The 19,594-nt window shown below is 51.4% G+C and overlaps 1 protein-coding gene across 1 annotated transcript in view; it reads right to left on the minus strand.

The window, feature by feature from the left end:
• The window catches only part of LOC119973215 (mitochondrial 10-formyltetrahydrofolate dehydrogenase-like), a 265,097-nt gene extending 253,241 nt beyond the window's left edge, over positions 1–11,856 (minus strand). Inside the window, 2 exon segments of the mRNA XM_038810876.1 lie at positions 591–735; positions 11,699–11,856. Coding sequence (XP_038666804.1) covers positions 591–735; positions 11,699–11,746 — 193 coding nt within the window. The 5' untranslated portion in view covers positions 11,747–11,856.
• Positions 11,857–19,594: the final 7,738 nt, after the last annotated feature.

The following is a 19,594-nucleotide window of genomic DNA, read 5'->3' on the forward strand; positions in this document are numbered from 1 at the left end:
ACCGCAAATCAACCTAATCTGCACATCTTTGGGCTATGGGAGGAAACCAGAGCACCTGGAGGAAATCAACGCAGATACGTTGTGCAAACTCCACACAGTCACACAAGGCCGGAATTGAACCCAGGTCCCTGGCGTTGTGAGGAAGCAGTGTTAGCCACTGTGCCGCTATGCTGCTGTTGTCCATTTGCCCAAGTATCAACTCAAATATATTTCTACTTTATATTGCTTGTGAGAAGAACCTTGAGCTGTTTAATCACATTAAAGATAGTATTCAAATATAAATTGTGTTTTTATGATTTTACAGGAGGTAGATAGCATGGATCATGACAAGCTTTTTCATCCTGCCCAGAATAGTAGAACATAAGGATATGGCCTGTACCATAGGAGAGCTAATTCAGAATTAATCTAAGAAAATATCTTTTCAGTGATCAAGCGCAGGGAGTGTACTAATTTTTAATGTGCAAATACACAAAGGTTTTAAAAATAATTAGTTTAAAAGGAACATAAAATGCACCAATTCTAAGATTACACTGAAGAAAATAGGTGTCAGTTCTCAGAGCAGATGAATGGTCACCAGTGGCTGCACTCACCCAGGGGGTCAGCCTTCCCTTCCCGATCAGGGATTGTGAACACTCCCACAACTTTGTGTCCTTGTTTCCGCAGGTTCGTGTAAACCTCCTGTCCAAACAGACTCTGGCCGATTAAAGCTATATTTAGCTTGTTCTGGGAACGGATCTGTTAAAACAGAAATAGTAATTAAATTAAAGTAAAGTCGAGAGAGGAGTACTTGGTGGGACTGATGGAGGGGGGAGGGGTGGAAGAGAGAGACAGGTGAGATGGGAGAGGATTGGAAGCATTCATGGGATTTGAGGAGGTTGAGGGGGTCAGAGGAGGTTGATATGGGTGAGGGGTGTTTTAGAAGGGGTGGGGGAGGTTTGGGATGGTAAAGTTTGGGATGGTAAAGTTTGGGATGGGAAAGTTTGGGATGGGGAGGTTAGGCGAGGGGTTTGTAGTGGGGGGGAAGTTTATGCAGGGTTTGGGGGGAGGTTATGTGAGGGATTGGGGGAAGGTTATGAGGGAGTTTGGGTGGAGACGTTAAGAGGGGGTCGGGGGGGAGGTTAGTCACGTGTTTGGGGGAGGATATGTGGGGGTTTGGGGGTAGGTTTTGCAGGGGTTTGGAGGGGGAGTTTATGCAGGGGTTTGGAGGAGGTTATGTGGGGGTTTTGGGGGCAGGTAATGCAGGGGTTTGAAGGTAGAGGTTATGTGGGGATTGGGGCGGAGGTTATGAGGAGTTTACAGGGTTGAGGTTATTTGGGATTTTGGGGGGGTTATGTGTGTGTTTGGGGGGTTTGGGGTAGAGGTTATGCGTGGATTTCGGAGGCAGGTTATGCGTGAGTTGGGGGGGAGATTATGTGGGGGTTTGGGGGGGAGGTTACGCGGGGGTTTGGGGGAGGGGGGGAGGTTAAAATTGAGGGAGAACTAGGAAATAGGGCCACTATGATTCTCAGGAAGTGCAGACAGGGAAATGTTGCTGAAAACAGCGGGACTGGTGGCCTGGTGCATATGTTTTAATGCAAGAAGTATAATAGGTAAGGCAGATGAATTTAGAGCTTGGATTAGTACTTGGAACTATGATGTTGTTGCCATTGCAGTGACCTGGTTGAGGGAAGGACAGGATTGGCAGCTGAACATTCCAGGATTTAGATCTTTCAGGCGGGACTGACTGGGATATAAAAGGGGCGGAAAAGTTGCAATACTGGTTAGGGAGAATATCACAGCTGTACTGCAGGAGGACACCTCAGAGGTGAGCGAGGCTATATGGGTAGAGATCAGGAATAAGAAGGGTGCAGTCACAATATTGGGGGTTTACTACAGGCCTCCCAACAGCTAGCGGGAGATAGAGGAGCAGATAGGTAGACAGATTTTGGAAAGGAGTAAAAGCAACAGCGTTGTCGTGATAGGAGACTTTAACTTCCCCAATATTGATTGGGGCTGTTTACCACAGGGCTGCTTAGCACAAGGCTAAATCGCTGGCTTTGAAAGCAGACCAAGGCAGGCCAGCAGCGCGGGTTCAATTCCTGTACCAGCCTCCCCGAACAGGCGGCAGAATGTGCCGACTATGGGCTTTTCACAGTAACTTCATTTGAAGCCTACTTGTGATAATAAGCAATTTTCATTTCATTTAATTTCATTGACTGGGACTCACTTTGTGCTAGGGGCTTGGACGGGGCAGAGTTTGTAAGGAGCATCCAGGAGGGCTTCTTAAAATAATATGTAGATAGTCCAACTAGGGAAGGGGCTGTACTGGACCTGGTATTGGGGAATGAGCCCGGCCAGGTGGTAGAAGTTTCAGTAGGGGAGCATTTCGGAAACAGTGACCACAATTCAGTAAGTTTTAAAGTGCTGGTGGACAAGGATAAGAGGGGTCCTAGGGTGAATGTGCCAATTGGGGGAAGGCTAATTATAACAATATTAGGCAGAAACTGAAGAACATAGATAGAGGATGTTTGAGGGCAAATCAACATCTGATATGTGGGAGGCTTTCAAATGTCAGTTGAAAGGAATTCAGGACCGGCATCGTCCTGTGAATAAATATGGCAAATTTCAGAATCGTTGGATAATGAGAGATATTGTAGACCTCGTCAAAAAGAAAAAGGAGGCATTTGTCGGGGCTAGAAGGCTGGGAACAGACAAAGCCTGTGTGGAAGGAACTTAAGCAAGGAGTCAGGAGGGCTAAAAGGGGTCACAAAAAGTCATTGGCAAATAGGATTAAGGAAAATCCCAAGGCTTTTTACACGTACATAAAAAGCAAGAGGGTAGCCAGAGAAAGGGTTGGCCCACTGAAGGACAGGGGAGGTAATCTATGTGTGGAGCCAGAGGAAATGGGCGAGGTACTAAATGAATATTTTGCACCAGTATTCACCAAAGAGAAGGAATTGGTGGATGTTGAGTCTGGAGAAGGGTGTGTAGATAGCCTGGGTCACATTGAGATCCAAAAAGACGAGGTGTTGGGCGTCTTGAAAAATATTACGGTGGATAAGTCCCCAGGGCCTGGAGGGATCTACCCCAGAATACTGAAGGAGGCAAGAGAGGAAATTGCTGAGGCCTTGACAGAAATCTTTGGATCCTCATTGTCTTCAGGTGATGTCCCGGAGGACTGGAGAATAGCCAATGTTGTTCCTTTGTTTAAGAAGGGTAGCAAGGGGAACTTCTGGTGGCGGCTATGAGGGTGTATGTCGCTTACTTGGTGGCTCCCGCTCTGGCCAGGCTTTTGGACATTTTTTCCTGACTTTTTCGGGGCTTTGCGTCTTGATTTGGAAAGTGCAAACATTTCAGCACTGGATCCACACAGTGATGCATGGAACGGAGAACTCCAAGGGACCGTAAAGGAAGAAACAGAAAGATAAGCAAGGGCTGGATAGAAGTGGCTGCTGAAGTTAACATGGCCGAGGTTCGGACCCCTGCTGCGACAGCCCAGTCATCAAGGGAGGAGCTGATGCAGGTCATTCAAGAGGGCTTCGCCAGACAGAAACGAGATTGTCTCGACCCAATAAAGGAGTCGATCAATCGGATGGAACGCAGGCTGGATGCCCAGGATTGGACGATCCAGAAGTTGAAGAAAGCGCTGGCGGACCAGGAGGAGCACCAAACGGTGGTCGAGCTGGAGGTGGGGATGCTAAAGGATCGGCAGAAAAGGCAGTTAGAAAAGGTGGAAGAGCTGGAGAACAGCGCGCGCCAACAGAATTTGAGAATTGTCGGTCTGCCTGAAGGGGCTGAGGGGGCTGATGCGGGCGCTTGTGTGGTAAATATGTTCCTGAAGCTTCTGGGGGAGAGGGCTTTTCCCCGACCGTTGGAGATGGACAGGGCGTTCAGGGCGATTGCGAGAAAGCCACAGCCGGGGGAACCCCCAAGGGCGATGGTGGTGCGGTTCCACAGATTTCTGGATAAAGAGTGTGTTCTCCAGTGGGCCAAGCGTACCAGGAGCTGCAAGTGGGACAATAGTATATTGCGTGTCTATCAGGACCTGAGTGTGGAAGTGGCCAGAAGGAGGGCAGGCTTCAGGCAGGTGAAGGAGATCATGTTTAAGAGGAAAGTGAAATTCGGGCTCCTCTACCCGGCGGTCCTCTGGGTCACCCAGGAGGACCAGCACCACTATTTTGAGTCGCCCGAAGAGGCAATGGACTTTGCCAAGAAGAAGGGTCTGGCGCAGAACTGAGAACTGTTTGGACTAAGCGGCAGCGTCTTTCTCTTTTCTTGAACAATGTATATATGGTTCGATTGTTGCCTTTTTTCTGTCTTTCAAGTTTGGGTGAAGGTGGGGGAGTAAAAAATATTCGGTTTTTGTTGGATTTTTTGGTGTTTTGATTGGGGCTGGTTGGTGGGGGCTTTTTAATTTTTTTATTTCGTATTACTTTAATTTGTACTATTGAGGGGTGTATTGTGGGGGTCTGTCTGTCTTTGGCTATCTTGGGCTGTCTCCTATGGTAATTAGGAGATTGTTCGGTCTCGGTTTGATGAGGGAAGTGGTTTCGATGGGTGGGGAGGAGGGGAGTAGGGAACAATAGGTGGGAGACTTTGTGGTGCTAGAGGCAAGGGCCACCAGGCTAGCTCGTCCACGGAAGCACAGTGGGGGGTGTATATTGGTTCAATGCAGGGGTTGGGCCGTAGGGTGATGTTGCTAGGGAGGGGAGGGGGAGAGGAGTTACTCTGCTGACAAGGGAGGGCCTTGGGTTCGTGGACGGAGAGGAGTCGGGGGTGGGGGCTGCTTGGAGGCGGGCAGTTGGCGGCACAGCGCATGGACGGGGGGGGGGGGCAGAAAGGGAGATGGGTGATCAGCGGGGTGGGGGGGGGGGGAAAGAGTGGGTCCCCCCCCCCCGGCTGATCATCTGGAACATTAGAGGGCTGAATGGGCCGGTCAAGAGGGCCCGTGTGTTCGGGCACCTGAGGGTTCTGAAGGTGGATGTGGTGATGTTGCCAGAAACACATCTGAAAGTGTGGAATCAAGTTAGGCTGAGGAAGGGTTGGATCAGTCAGGTCTTCCATTCGGGGCTGGATACTAAGACGAGAGGGGTGGCGATTTTAATGAATAAGTGGGTGCAATTCCAGGAAGGCAGTATAGTTTCGGACGTGGGGGGCCGTTATGTCATGGTGAGCTGGAGGGGAGGAAGGTGGTATTGGTTAACGTCTATGCGCTGAACTGGGACGATGTTGAATTCAATAAGAGGGTACTGGGGACGATACCGGATCTGGACTCGCACAAACTGGTGATGGGAGGGGAATTTAATAGTTATCGACCCCGGCTTAGACCGGTCATGCTCGAGAATGGGGAAGATGCCAGCGATGGCAAAGGAGCTGATAGGGTTCATGGAGCAGATGGGGTGGGATCGACCCATGGAGGTTTAGGCAGCCGACGGTTAGAACATAGAACATAGAACAGTACAGCACAGAACAGGCCCTTCGGCCCTCGATGTTGTGCCGAGCAATGATCACCCTACTTAAACCCACGTAACCCGTATACCCGTAACCCAACAATCCCCCCATTAACCTTACACTACGGGCAATTTAGCATGGCCAATCCACCTAACCCGCACATCTTTGGACTGTGGGAGGAAACCGGAGCACCCGGAGGAAACCCACGCACACACAGGGAGGACGTGCAGACTCCACACAGACAGTGACCCAGCCGGGAATCGAACCTGGGACCCTGGAGCTGTGAAGCATTGATGCTAACCACCATGCTACCGTGAGGTTAGGAAGTTTTCTTTCTACTCGCATGTGCATAAAGTGTATTCCTGGATCGATTTTTTCTTATTGAGTAGGGATCTGCTGGTGGGGTTGGTGGACACGGGGTACTTGGCCATCACTATTTCGGGACCATGCCCCACATTGGGTGGAACTGCAGGTCATGAGGAGAGCTTCCAGCGCCCGCAGTGGAGATTGGACGTGGGGCCTGTTGGCAGATGAGGCGGTGTGTGAGAGAGTAAGGAAATGTATGCTGGACTACTTGCAGGTCAGTGACACAGGGGAAGTCTCAGCAGCGGTGGTCTGGGAAGCGCTGAAGGCAGTGGTGAGAGAGGAGTTGATTTCAATCCGAGCACATAGAGACAGGACGGATAGGGCAGAGACTGACCGACTGATCAAGGAGACCCTACGGATAGATAGGAGGTATGCGGGGACCCCAGGGGTGGGACTGTTAAGGTAGCGTCAGAGGCTGCAGGCTGAGAAAGGCGAGGGGGACGCTGTATGAATATGGGGAGAAGGCCAGCAGAATGCTGACTCAGCAGTTGAGGAAGAGGGAGGGGGCCAGGGGAATTGATAAGGAGATGGGAACCTGGTAGGGGATTCGGCTGGGCTAAATAGGGTGTTCAGGGATTTTTATAGCGGACTTTATCGCTCGGAATCCCCACGGGGCCCGAGGGGATGAAATGCTTTCTGGACGGGCTGACTTTCCCAAGGATGAGCAGGGAGATGGTGGGTGAGCTGGGGCTCCAATTAGGGCCAAAGAAATCTCTGAGGGCTTGAAGGCAATGCAGTCGGGCAAAGCTCCAGGGCCGGATGGGTTCCCGATAGAATTTTACAATAACTTTTCGGGGATATTAGGGCCATTGTTGGTCAAGGTTTTTAACGAGGCGAGAGATAGAGGGGTGCTGCCCCCCGACAATGTCACAGGCCACCATCTCGTTAATTTTGAAGCGGGACACAAACCCGGAGCTGTGTGGGTCCTACAGGCCAATCTCGCTGCTCAATATGGACGCTAAGCTGCTGGCAAAGTGTTGGCCTCCAGGATTGAAGATTGTGGTGCCGGAGGTGATTATGGAGGACCAAACCAGGTATGTCAAGGGTAGGCAGTTGGTGGCCAATATTAGAAGGTTGCTTAATGTGATTATGATGCCCCCGGAGAAAAGGGAAGTTGAGGTAGTTGTGGCCATGGATGCTGAGAAGGCGTTTGACTGGGTTGAGTGGGACTATCTATGGGAGGTGCTGGGACGGTTTGGGATTGGCATGGATTTTATTGACTGGGTCAGGCTGTTGTACCAGGCCCTGGAAGCCAGTGCAAGGACGAACAAGACGACCTCGGACTATTTTAGGCTGCACTGGGGGTCAAGACAGGGACGTCCCCTCTCCCCACTGCTGTTTGCGCTAGCCGGTCATTCTAGGGGAATTTGGCCGGTTTTCGGGATACAAACCGAATATGACGAAGAGTGAGATGTATGTAGTCCAGACAAGAGGCCAGGAGGGTTGGCTGGGGGAGTTACCATTCAGGTTAGTGAGGGACAACTTTAGATATCTGGGGATACAAGTGGCGCGCGACTGGGGCCGGTTACACAAGTTGAACTTGTCCCGGCTGGTTGAGCAGATGAGGGGCGCGTTTCGGAGATGGGATGCGCTCCCGCTGTCATTGGCGGGAGGGCGCAGACGGTTAAGATGACGATATTGCTGAGATTTTTATTTGTGTTCCAATGCCTCCCGATTTTCATGCTGCGGTCTTTTTTTAAGAGGATCAACAAAATCATTTTGGGCTTTGTCTGGGTGGGTAAGTCCCCACGGTTGAAAAAGGTGATGCTCGAGAGGAATCGGGGGGGAGGGGGAGCTTGCCCTGCCAAATTTTAGTAATTATTACTGGGCGGCCAATATTGTGATGATACGGAAGTGGGTGGTGGGGACGGGGGAGGCTTGGAAGCGGCCTCATGCAGGGGCACCAGCTTGGGGGCATTGATAACGTCACCATTGCCGATCCCGCCGGCGAGATATTCCACCAGTCCTCTGGTGATGACAGCCCTTTGCATCTGGGGTCATTGGAGGAGATTCGTTGGTGCAGTGAGTGCATCGGTTTGGTCCCCAATATGTAACAACCATCGGTTCACTCCGGGGAGCTTAGATGGGGGATTTTGGGTATGGCAAAGGGCAGGGTTTGAGAAGATGGGGGACCTGTTTCTGGAGGGGAGCTTTCCTAGCTTAAGGGCGCTGGAGGAGAAGTTTGGGCTGACAGCAGGGAATGATTTCAGATATCTACAGGTGCGGGACTTTCTGCGCAGGCAGGTACCATCCTTCCCAATCCTGCCACGAAGAGGGATTCAAGATAGGGTAGTGTCTATGGGGATGGGTGGGGGAGGGGAGCAACTCGGACATCTTTAAAGAATTAATGGGGGCGGAGGAGACACATATAGAAGAGCTGAAGCGTAAGTGGGAGGAGGAACTGGGGGGCGAAATGGAAGACGGCCTATGGGTGGAGGTGCTGAGCAGGGTCAACACAACTGCTACATGCGCAAGGCTCAGTTTGATCCAATTTAAGGTGGTGCACCGGTTGCACCTGTCAGTGACCCAGATGAGCAGATTTTTTGGGGTGGAAGACAAGTGTCTCAGATCTGCGGGTGGACCAGCAAACCATGTCCACATGTTCAGGGCATGCACAAAACTTAGGGGATATTGGCAGGGGTTCGCAGATGTCATATCCAGGGTATTGAAGAGAAGGGTGGAAATAAGTCCGGGGTAGTGATCTTTGGGGTGTTGGAGGACCCGGGTGTTCAGGAGGAGAGAGAGGCAGATGTTCTGGCTTTTTCCTCCTTGGTGGCTCGGCGGCGGATATTACTGGCTTGATGGAAGTCTAGGCCTCCGAAGTCAGAGGCCTGGTTAACCAACATGGCGAGCTTTCTCGGCCTGGAAAAGATCAAGTTCACCTTGAGAGGGTCAGTGTCAGGGTTCGCCCGGAGGTGGCAACCATTCATTGACTTCTTTGCAGAGAATTAATCGTCAGCACGGGGGGGGTTAGGGTAGGGGGTTCAATAGGCGGGCCTTGGAGGGACGGATGTCGGCAGTTGCTTTTTGACATAGAACATAGAACATAGAACAGTACAGCACAGAACAGGCCCTTCGGCCCTCAATGTTGTGCCGAACAATGATCACCCTACTTTAAACCCACGTAACCCGTATACCCGTAACCCAACAATCCCCCATTAACCTTACACTACGGGCAATTTAGCATGGCCAATCCACCTAACCCGCACATCTTTGGACTGTGGGAGGAAACCGGAGCACCCGGAGGAAACCCACGCACACACAGGGAGGACGTGCAGACTCCACACAGACAGTGACCCAGCCGGGAATCGAACCTGGGACCCTGGAGCTGTGAAGCATTGATGCTAACCACCATGCTACCGTGAGGCCCTGTTTTTTATTGTTTTTTATACTGTGGTTGTTTGGTATCCCAAAGATACCTCGTTAAACATTGTTCGTTAAATAAAAAAAGGGCAGCAAGGATAATCCAGGGAACTACAGGCCACGAGCCTTACGTCAGTGGTTGGGAAATTACTGGAGAGAATTCTTCGAGACAGGATCTACTCCCATTTGAAAGCAAGTGGTTGCATTAGCAAGAGGCAACATGGTTTTGTGAAGGGGAGGTCATGTCTCACTAACTTGATAGAGTTTTTCGAGGAGGCCACAAAGATGATTGATGCAGATAGGGCAGTGGATGTTCTCAGTGGACTTCAGTAAGGCCTTTGACAGACTGGTACAAAAGGTGAAGTCACACGGGATTAGAGATGAGTTGGCAAGATGGATACAGAACTGGCTAGGTCATAGAAGGCAGAGAGTAGCAACGGAAGGGTTCTTTTCTGGAGGGCAGGTAGAGCGGGTTGGAGGGCAGGTAGGGCGGGTTGGAGGGCAGGGAGAGCGGGTTCGAGGGCAGGCAGAACGGGTCCGAGGGCAGGGAGAGCGGGATCGAGGGCTGGGAGAGCGGGTTGGAGGGCAGGGAGAGCGGGTTGGAGGGCAGGGAGAGCGGGTTGGAGGACAGGGAGAGCGGGTTGGAGGGCAGGGAGAGCGGGTTGGAGGGCAGGGAGAGCGGGTTGGAGGGCAGGGAAAGCGGGTTCGAGGGCAGGTAGAGCGGGATCGAAGGCAGGAAGAGCGGGCTCAAGGGCAGGGAGAGCGGGTTCGAGGGCAGGGAGAGCGGGTCCGAGGGCAGGGAGAGCGGGTCCGAGGGCAGGGAGAGCGGGTTCGAGGGCAGGGAGAGCGGGTCCAAGGGCAGGGAGAGCGGGTTCGAGGGCAGGTAGAGCCGGTCCGAGGGCAGGGCGAGCGGGTTCGAGGGCTGGGAGAGCGGGTTGGAGGGCAGGTCCGAGGGCAGGGAGAGCGGGTTGGAGGGCAGGTAGAGCGGGTTGGAGGGCAGGGAGAGCGGGTTGGAGGGCAGGGAGAGCGGGTTGGAGGGCAGGGAGAGCGGGTTGGAGGGCAGGGAGAGTGGGTTGGAGGGCAGGGAGAGCGGGTTGGAGGGCAGGGAGAGCGGGTTGGAGGGCATGTAGGGCGGGTTGGAGGGCAGGTAAGCCGGGTTGGAGGGCAAGTAGAGCGGGTTGGAGGGCAGGGAGAGCGGGTTGGAGGGCAGGGAGAGCAGGTTGGAGGGCAGGGAGAGCGGGTTGGAGGGCAGGGAGAGCGGGTTGGAGGGCAGGGAGAGCGGGTTGGAGGGCAGGGAGAGCGGGATCGAGGGCAGGTAGAGCGGGATCGAGGGCAGCGAGAGCGGGAAAGAGGGCAGGGAGAGCGGGATCGAGGGCAGGTAGAGCGGGTTGGAGGGCAGAGAGAGCGGGTTGGAGGGCAGGGAGAGCGGGTTGGAGGGCAGGTCCGAGGGCAGGTAGAGCGGGTTGGAGGGCAGGGAGAGCGGGTTGGAGGGCAGGGAGAGCGGGTTGGAGGGCAGGGAGAGCGGGTTGGAGGACAGGGGGAGCGGGTTGGAGGGCAGGGAGAGCGGGTTGGAGGGCAGGGAGAGCGGGATAGAGGGCAGGGAGATCGGGTTCGAGGGCAGGGAGATCGGGTTCAAGGGCAGGGAGAGCGGGTTGGAGGGCAGGGAGAGGGAGTTCAAGGGCAGATTGAGTGGGTTAGAGGGCAGGTTGAGGGGGTGAAAGGGCAGATTGAAGGGGTTGGAGGGGAGGTTGAGGGGGTTGGAGGGGAGGTTGAGGGGGTTGGAGGGGAGGTTGAGGGGGTTGGAGGGGAGGTTGACGGGGTTGGAGGGGAGGTTGACGGGGTTGGAGGGGAGGTTGACGGGGTTGGAGGGGAGGTTGACGGGGTTGGAGGGGAGGTTGAGTGGGTTGGAAGGGAGGTTGGGGGGTTGGAAGGGAGGTTGGGGGGTTGGAGGGGAGATTGAGTGGGTTGAGGAGAGGTTGAGGGGTTGGAGGGAGGTTGAGGGGGTTGGAGTGGAGGTTGAGGGGGTTGGAGTGGAGGTTGAGGGGGTTGGAGGGAGGTTGAGGTGGTTGGAGGGAGGTTGAGGGGGTTGGAGTGGAGGTTGAGGGGGGTTGGAGGGGAGGTTGAGGGGGTTGGAGGGGAGGTTGAGGGGGTTGGACGGGAGGTTGAGGGGGTTGGAGCCGAGGTTGAGGGGGTTGGAGGGGAGATTGAGGGGGTTGGAGGGGAGGTTGAGGGGGTTGGAGGAGAGGTTAAGGGGGTTGAGACTGGGGCTGATCCGCGGCTTTCACACCATCTCCGGCAGCTCGTGCAACGTGTCCACTCGACAACGGCGGGGAGACTCTGGGGGAACAGGCCGGTGAGCAATGTGGTCCCGGGCGCTGCGGGGGTCCCGGCGAGGTGGGGGTCTCGGCGGGGTGGGGGTCCCGGGCTGGGTGGGGGGGGGGGGGGGGCTCTGTCTCTCTCAGCCTTGCCACAGGGATCGGTGCGGTTTCCGATCCCCCGGATGCCCTCATCCCCCCTGCCCCTCCTGACAGCTCCTCACCGCCGCGGTGGAGAATCTCCTGACGGCCCGGCCGGCGGTCCACAGCATGGTGATCGGTATCGGAGCACAGAGCCGGAGTCACAACCAAACTGACAGTAACTGTCGCGCTCCCGAGACTGACGCCGTGCGCATCCCGATTTACAACGTGCTCGCGCCTGAGACTGGCCTCGTGCGCGCTCCCTCTCTTTGGGCGTCCCCAAGACTGACGCCGTGCGGGCGCCACGGCCCCTGCATCCCCTCCCCCAGTATTGGTGACTGGTCCCAGATCTATTTTCTGCTCCTGGACTCCGTGTCCTTGCTCTGCGGTGTGCCACTGATTACTTAAAATCCATGTTTTGCCTGGTGTTGAGAAAGGTTCTCCCTGTCAGTTCCTTCCCACATGCCCAGGGTCTCACCCTCTCCACACGTTTTCCTCCAAATAACTGGAGTGACCACAGTAAGAAGTCTTACAACACCACGTTAAAGTCCAACAGGTTTGTTTCAAATCACTAGCTTTCGGAGCACCGCTCCTTCCTCGGGTGAATGAAGAGGTGGAGTCCAGAAACATATAAGAACATAAACATCAGAACTAGGAGCAGGAGTAGGCCATCTGGCCCCTCGAGCCTGCTCCGCCATTCAATTAGATCATGGCTGATCTTTTGTGGACTCAGCTCCACTTTCCGGCCCGAACACCATAACCCTTAATCCCTTTATTCTTCAAAAAACTATCTATCTTTACCTTAAAAACATGTAATGAAGGAGCCTCAACTGCTTCACTGGGCAAGGAATTCCATAGATTCACAACCCTTTGGGTGAAGAAGTTCCTCCTAAACTCAGTTCTAAATCTACTTCCCCTTATTTTGAGGCTATGCCCCCTAGTTCTGCTGTCACCCGCCAGTGGAAACAACCTGCCCGCATCTATCCTATCTATTCCCTTCATAATTTTAAATGTTTCTATAAGATCCCCCCTCATCCTTCTAAATTCCAACGAGTACAGTCCCAGTCTACTCAACCTCTCCTCATAATCCAACCCCTTCAGCTCTGGGATTAACCTAGTGAATCTCCTCTGCACACCCTCCAGCGCCAGTACGTCCTTTCTCAAGTAAGGAGACCAAAACTGAACACAATACTCCAGGTGTGGCCGCACTAACACCTTATACAATTGCAACATAACCTCCCTAGTCTTAAACTCCATCCCTCTAGCAATGAAGGACAAAATTCCATTTGCCTTCTTAATCACCTGTTGCACTTGTAAACCAACCTTCTGTGACTCATGCACTAGCACACCCAAGTCTCTCTGAACAGCGGCATGCTTTAATATTTTATCGTTTAAATAATAATCCCGTTTGCTGTTATTCCTACCAAAATGGATAACCTCACATTTGTCAAAATTGTATTCCATCTGCCAGACCCTAGCCCATTCACTTAACCTATCCAAATCCCTCTGCAGACTTCCAGTATCCTCTGCACTTTTCGCTTTACCACTCATCTTAGTGTCATCTGCAAACTTGGACACATTGCCCTTGGTCCCCAACTCCAAATCATCAATGTAAATTGTGAACAATTGTGGGCCCAACACGGATCCCTGAGGGACACCACTAGCTACTGATTGCCAACCAGAGAAACACCCATTTATCCCAACTCTTTGCTTTCTATTAATTAACCAATCCTCTATCCATGCTACTACTTTACCCTTAATGCCATGCATCTTTATCTTATGCAGCAACCTTTTGTGTGGCACCTTGTCAAAGGCTTTCTGGAAATCCAGATATACCACATCCATCGGCTCCCCGTTATCTACTGCACTGGTAATGTCCTCAAAAAATTCCACTAAATTAGTTAGGCACGACCTGCCTTTTACGAACCCATGCTGCGTCTGCCCAATGGGACAATTTCTATCCAGATGCCTCGCAATTTCTTCCATGATGATAGATTCCAGCATCTTCCCTATTACCGAAGTTAAACTCACTGGCCTATAATTTCCTGCTTTCTGCCTACCTCCTTTTTTAAACAGTGGCGTCACGTTTGCTAATTTCCAATCCACCGGGACCACCCCAGAGTCTAGTGAATTTCGGTGAAGAGTCAGGTAAACCCAGTCCTCATCAGGATAAAATGCAGTCTGCCTCAACTCAAAAAGAATTAAAGCACACGTGCTCAAAAACAAAAGTAAAAGAAAAAGATTTTTTAAAAATCTGAAACTGATGAGCTACAAGTGGGGCAGTGGGACGGTGGGGTGGGGAGGGCCTTCCTCAAGGAAAACAGCCCTTTCCTTCCCCAAACCCCAACCTTGCACCCCTCACCTCATTCCAGTTCTGCTGACCTTCCTTTTATACATTTGGAATAAAGACTGTGCACAAATCCCGAATTCAACATTCACCTTATGAACTTAATAAATCAGGAAACCCAGCGACACAGGCCATCTCATCCACATTATACACTTCCCCATAAAAAGGAGAAAACTGACAGCATCAAGGGAGCAAAGTCCAGGATAACAATTGAGATGCAGGACAGTCTTCAGGATAAAGACTTCTCCACTGGCGCACAAAGAAAGCAAAAATCAAGGCTGAGACAGGATCAGAATCAATGAATACTTCTCAAGGGTTCCAATGATCAAAGCATGAGACATCATAACTTGCATCAAGCCCTCTCACCAGAACCTGGCAGTCACCAACTTAGGCTCCGACCGAGTGGGGAGAATGACAGGACTGACTGGCCACCTCCACCTGCAACCTTTCCAACATCCAGAACAAGACAACTGAGGACCTCAAAGACATGTGCCATCAAATTCAGGTGAGCTCTTACCAGGGACACTCCTCTCTTCACTGCACAAACTCCCATAAAAACACCCCGTAACTCTTAGAACTGTGCCCTGATGAGCTAAGATGTTCAGCAAAAACAATATCTGTTGGCAGCCACCATCCGTTGATGCACACCACACTGTCAGAGTGGGAACCTGCTCAAAACCATAATAGCTGGTCCCCAGCCTGACTCCTTCTAGTGCCATGAACAAGTGAGGATTCAAATATTCTATCTCGGCTCCACCATGCAGCAATATCAGCCAACAATTCTTGGGACATACTAGAAACCATGTACACCAAGAAAAGGCAAATAAGAAATGTGCAGAAGGATGAAAATACTGTTTAAAAGATGAGCCGATCCGAAGGTCGTGAAAACGCAGTCCCTACCACGCTCACATCACATGACCCCCTTGAGAGGAAATTTAATTGAGGTATACAAAATCATGAGGGGTCTGGATAGATTAGATAGGGAGAAACTATTCCCATTGGTGGTAGAGATCAATAAGGCAGAGATTTAAGGTAATTGGCAAAAAAGCAATGGCTGTAGGTTGTCTCACCTGAGAGTATGGTGGAGGCAGATTCACACAGCAAGCGATTAGGATCTGCCCAAGAGTGTGGTGGAGGCAGATTCAATTGAGGCATTCAAGAAGGAATTGGATTATTATCTGAAAAGGCATAAGACAAATTGTTCCCTTGGACAGCCAGTACAGACATGATGGGCTGAATAGTCTCTTCTGTGCTGTGATCATTGGGAGCTTCTATGTTATTTTCTCAAATTATGGAGCCTGGATCCCCAAATTCAGAGCTGAGAGCACTGCCACTGAACCAAACAGAGGCTACACATCTGCTGGAGAATTGAAGGTGAAAACGCAGCTAACTCAATTCATTGGCACACTGGAACAAGTAAAGAACTCAAAACTTTAATGTCTGCTCAACCATTTGATAGAATGTCGGACCAGACCCCAACTTTTGTTAGGATACCGGAGGAGAAGCCCAAACAATCTTTCCATTTGTAAAACTGAGGAAAGAATATTTAACTTGAGGAGTGATGACTCTGAACAATAAAACAACTTTTATGTTAAAACAAAACTTTAATTTAAACACAGAATAACCACATTAACACCAAATAAATAATAGCTTTTCAATTATCAGTTAAATAGTTCTTAAATAAAAGGAAAAACTTGAAATTACCATCTATACCTGCTACCAGTTTATATTCAGCAACCCAATGCAGTTTAAATGTCAGTCATAAATAAAGTGAACAAAACAGATGACTTGCTCAGCTGTGCAAAGACTCTTGGAACAAGATACTTTCAAGAGCAGATCCAGTACACTTCTGGCTTGTCAGAATTAAATCCTATGCAAAACTGCTGTTCAACTTAAAATCTTATTACAGACTGCAAAACTACAGACAGACCTGGCTCCTCCTATTAATTACATCATCTGTATCCCACTAAATTCAATAACCTGCTTAGCTAGGAGGAAATATAATCCCTCATGAATTATCTACACTCCAGGGAACCATCCAAAAATGAAATAATGTTCTATACAAGAAAAAGATAATGTTGTCGAGGAGAATACTGAGATACAGGCGACTAGACTAGACGGGATTGAGGTTCATAAGGAGGAGGTGTTAGCAATTCTGGAAAGTGTGAAAATAGATAAGTCCCCTGGGCCGGATGAGATTTATCCTAGGATTCTCTGGGAAGCTGGGGAGAAGATTGCCGAGCCTTTGGCTTTGATCTTTATGACATCATTGTGCACAGGAATAATGCCAGAAGACTGGAAGATAGCAAATTTTGTCCCCTTGTTCAAGAAGGGGAAAAGAGACAACCCCAGTAACTATAGACCAGTGAGCCTTACTTCTGTTGTGGGCAAAGTCTTGGAAAGGATTGCTGCCCTCTGCCATCAGGCAGAGGGCAGCAGAGCAGAGCTACTGATCAGCTGTTCTGGGGAAATTTGCATATGTGCAGTGCGGTCAGCCTAATTTGAAGGTGAGCCTGCGAAGGAGACCCAAGGAGTTTGAGTGAAGGCTAGCATCCAGCAGAGGGCAGCAGAGCAGAGCTACTGATCAGCTGTTCTGGGGAAATTTGCATACGTGCAGTGCGGTCAGCCTAATTTGAAGGTGGTTTGTGGAGGGGCTGTTGTCAAGTGACAGTTAAACCCGAAACACTTCCTCAGTGTTTCCCACCCTACCTCCTCCTCTAACAAAAACAACCACGGTCATTGGGAAGTGGGAGCAGGGGCCTGTCGTGAAGGTGAGTAAGTACTTTTAAATTTGCTTACCTTTCAGCGGGAGCAGCCTCTGGATTTTCGGCGGGAGCAGGGGCCTGTCAGGAAGGTGAGTGAGTGCCTTTAAATTTGCTTACCTTTCAGCGGGAGCAGGGTTTGAGGGAATATCAGGTAAGCTCTTCCTTTCTTTTTCTTTTTCTTGTTTTTTTTTAAATCTAGAGGTGATGTCAGGGAAGGCAGTACAATGCTCCTCCTGCAGAATATTTGAGGTGAGGGACGCCGTCAGTGTCCCTGCTGATTTCATCTGTGGGAAGTGCACCCAACTCCAGCTCCTCAAAAACCGTGTTAGGGACCTGGAGCTTGAGCTGGATGAACTTCGGATCATTCGGGAGGCAGAGGGGGTCATAGATAGGAGCTTCAGGGAAGTAGTTACACCAAAGACTGGAGATAGATGGGTAACTGTAAGAGGGACTGGGAAGAAGCAGTCAGTGCAGGGACCCCCTGCGGTCGTTCCCCTGAGTAACAAGTATACCGTTTTGGATACTTGTGGGGGGGACGACTTACCAGGGGCAAGCCATGGGGTACGGGCCTCTGGCACGGAGTCTGTCCCTGTTGCTCAGAAGGGAAGGGGGGAAAGGAGTAGAACATTAGTAATTGGGGACTCAAAAGTCAGGGGCACAGATAGGAGATTTTGTGGGAGCGAGAGAGACTCACGTTTGGTATGTTGCCTCCCAGGTGCAAGGGTACGTGATGTCTCGGATCGTGTTTTCCGGGTCCTTAAGGGGGAGGGGGAGCAGCCCCAAGTCGTAGTCCACATTGGCACTAACGACATAGGTAGGAAAGGGGACAAGGATGTCAGGCAGGCCTTTAGGGAGCTGGGATGGAAGCTCAGAGCGAGAACAAACAGAGTTGTTATCTCTGGGTTGTTGCCCGTGCCACGTGATAGTGAGATGAGGAATAGGGAGAGAGAGCAATTAAACACGTGGCTACAGGGATGGTGCAGGCGGGAGGGATTCAGATTTCTGGATAACTGGGGCTCTTTCTGGGGAAGGTGGGACCTCTATAGACAGGAAGGTCTACATCTGAACCTGAGGGGCACCAATATCCTGGGGGGGAGATTTGTTAGTGCTCTTTGGGGGGGTTTAAACTAATTCAGCAGGGGCATGGGAACCTGGATTGTAGTTTTGGGGTACGGGAGATTGAGAGTACAGAGGTCAGGAGCACAGATTTGACTTCGCAGGAGGGAGCCAGTGTTCAGGTAGGTGGTTTGAAGTGTGTCTACTTCAATGCCAGGAGTATACGAAATAAGGTAGGGGAACTGGCAGCATGGGTTGGTACCTGGGACTTCGATGTTGTGGCCATTTCAGAGACATGGATAGAGCAGGGACAGGAATGGTTGTTGCAGGTTCCGGGGTTTAGGTGTTTTAGTAAGCTCAGAAAAGGGAGAAAAAGAGGGGGAGGTGTGGCGCTGCTAGTCAAGGACAGTATTACGGTGGCGGAAAGGATGCTAGATGGAGACTCTTCTTCCAAGGTAGTATGGGCTGAGGTTAGAACATAGAACATAGAACAGTACAGCACAGAACAGGCCCTTCGGCCCTCGATGTTGTGCCGAGCAATGATCACCCTACTTAAACCCACGTAACCCAACAATCCCCCCATTAACCTTACACTACGGGCAATTTAGCATGGCCAATCCACCTAACCCGCACATCTTTGGACTGTGGGAGGAAACCGGAGCACCCGGAGGAAACCCACGCACACACGGGGAGGACGTGCAGACTCCACACAGACAGTGACCCAGCCGGGAATCGAACCTGGGACCCTGGAGCTGTGAAGCATTGATGCTAACCACCATGCTACCGTGAGGCCCCTTAGAAACAGGAAAGGAGAGGTCACCCTGTTGGGAGTTTTCTATAGGCCACCTAATAGTTCTAGGGATGTAGAGGAAAGGATGGCGAAGATGATTCTGGAAAAGAGCGAAAGTAACAGGGTAGTTGTTATGGGAGACTTTAACTTTCCAAATATTGACTGGAAAAGATATAGTTCGAGTACATTAGATGGGTCGTTCTTTGTACAATGTGTGTAGGAGGGTTTCCTGACACAATATGTTGACAGGCCAACAAGAGGCGAGGCCACATTGGATTTGGTTTTGGGTAATGAACCAGGCCAGGTGTTAGATCTGGAGGTAGGTGAGCACTTTGGAAAGAGTGACCACAATTCGGTGACCTTTACGTTAGTGATGGAAAGGGATAAGTATACCCCGCAAGGCAAGAGTTATAGCTTGGGGAAGGGCAATTATGATGCCATTAGACATGACTTAGGATGTGTAGGTTGGAGAAGTAGGCTGCAAGGGTTGGGCACACTGGATATGTGGAACTTGTTCAAGGAACAGCTATTGCATGTTCTTGATAAGTACGTACCAGTCAGGCAGGGAGGAAGGGGTCGAGCGAGGGAACCGTGGTTTACCAAAGAAGTGGAATCTCTTGTTAAGAGGAAGAAGGAGGCCTATGTGAAGATGAGGCGTGAAGTTTCAGTTGGAGCGCTTGATAGTTACAAAGAAGCGAGGAAGGATCTAAAGAGAGAGCTAAGACGAGCAAGGAGGGGACATGAGAAGTCTTTGGCAGGTAGGATCAAGGAAAACCCAAAAGCTTTCTATAGGTATGTCAGGACAGGGCCGGCTCAAGGCACCGGCAACTCGGGCAGTCGCCCGGGGCGCCATGTGCTGGGGGGCGCCAGAGATTCAGGTCCCGCGCATGCGCAGTTGGGCCGGTACCAACCAGCGCATGCGCGGTGGCCGCCCTCCCCCAAGGCCCCCCCCCCCCCCCCCCCCCCCCCGGTCCGCTCCCCCCCTCGGTCCTCCCCGCCCGCCCCCCCCCTCGGGTCCGCC

The sequence above is a fragment of the Scyliorhinus canicula genome, chromosome 11 (assembly GCF_902713615.1).
Source record: "Scyliorhinus canicula chromosome 11, sScyCan1.1, whole genome shotgun sequence".
Classification (NCBI taxonomy): Eukaryota; Metazoa; Chordata; class Chondrichthyes; order Carcharhiniformes; family Scyliorhinidae; genus Scyliorhinus; species Scyliorhinus canicula.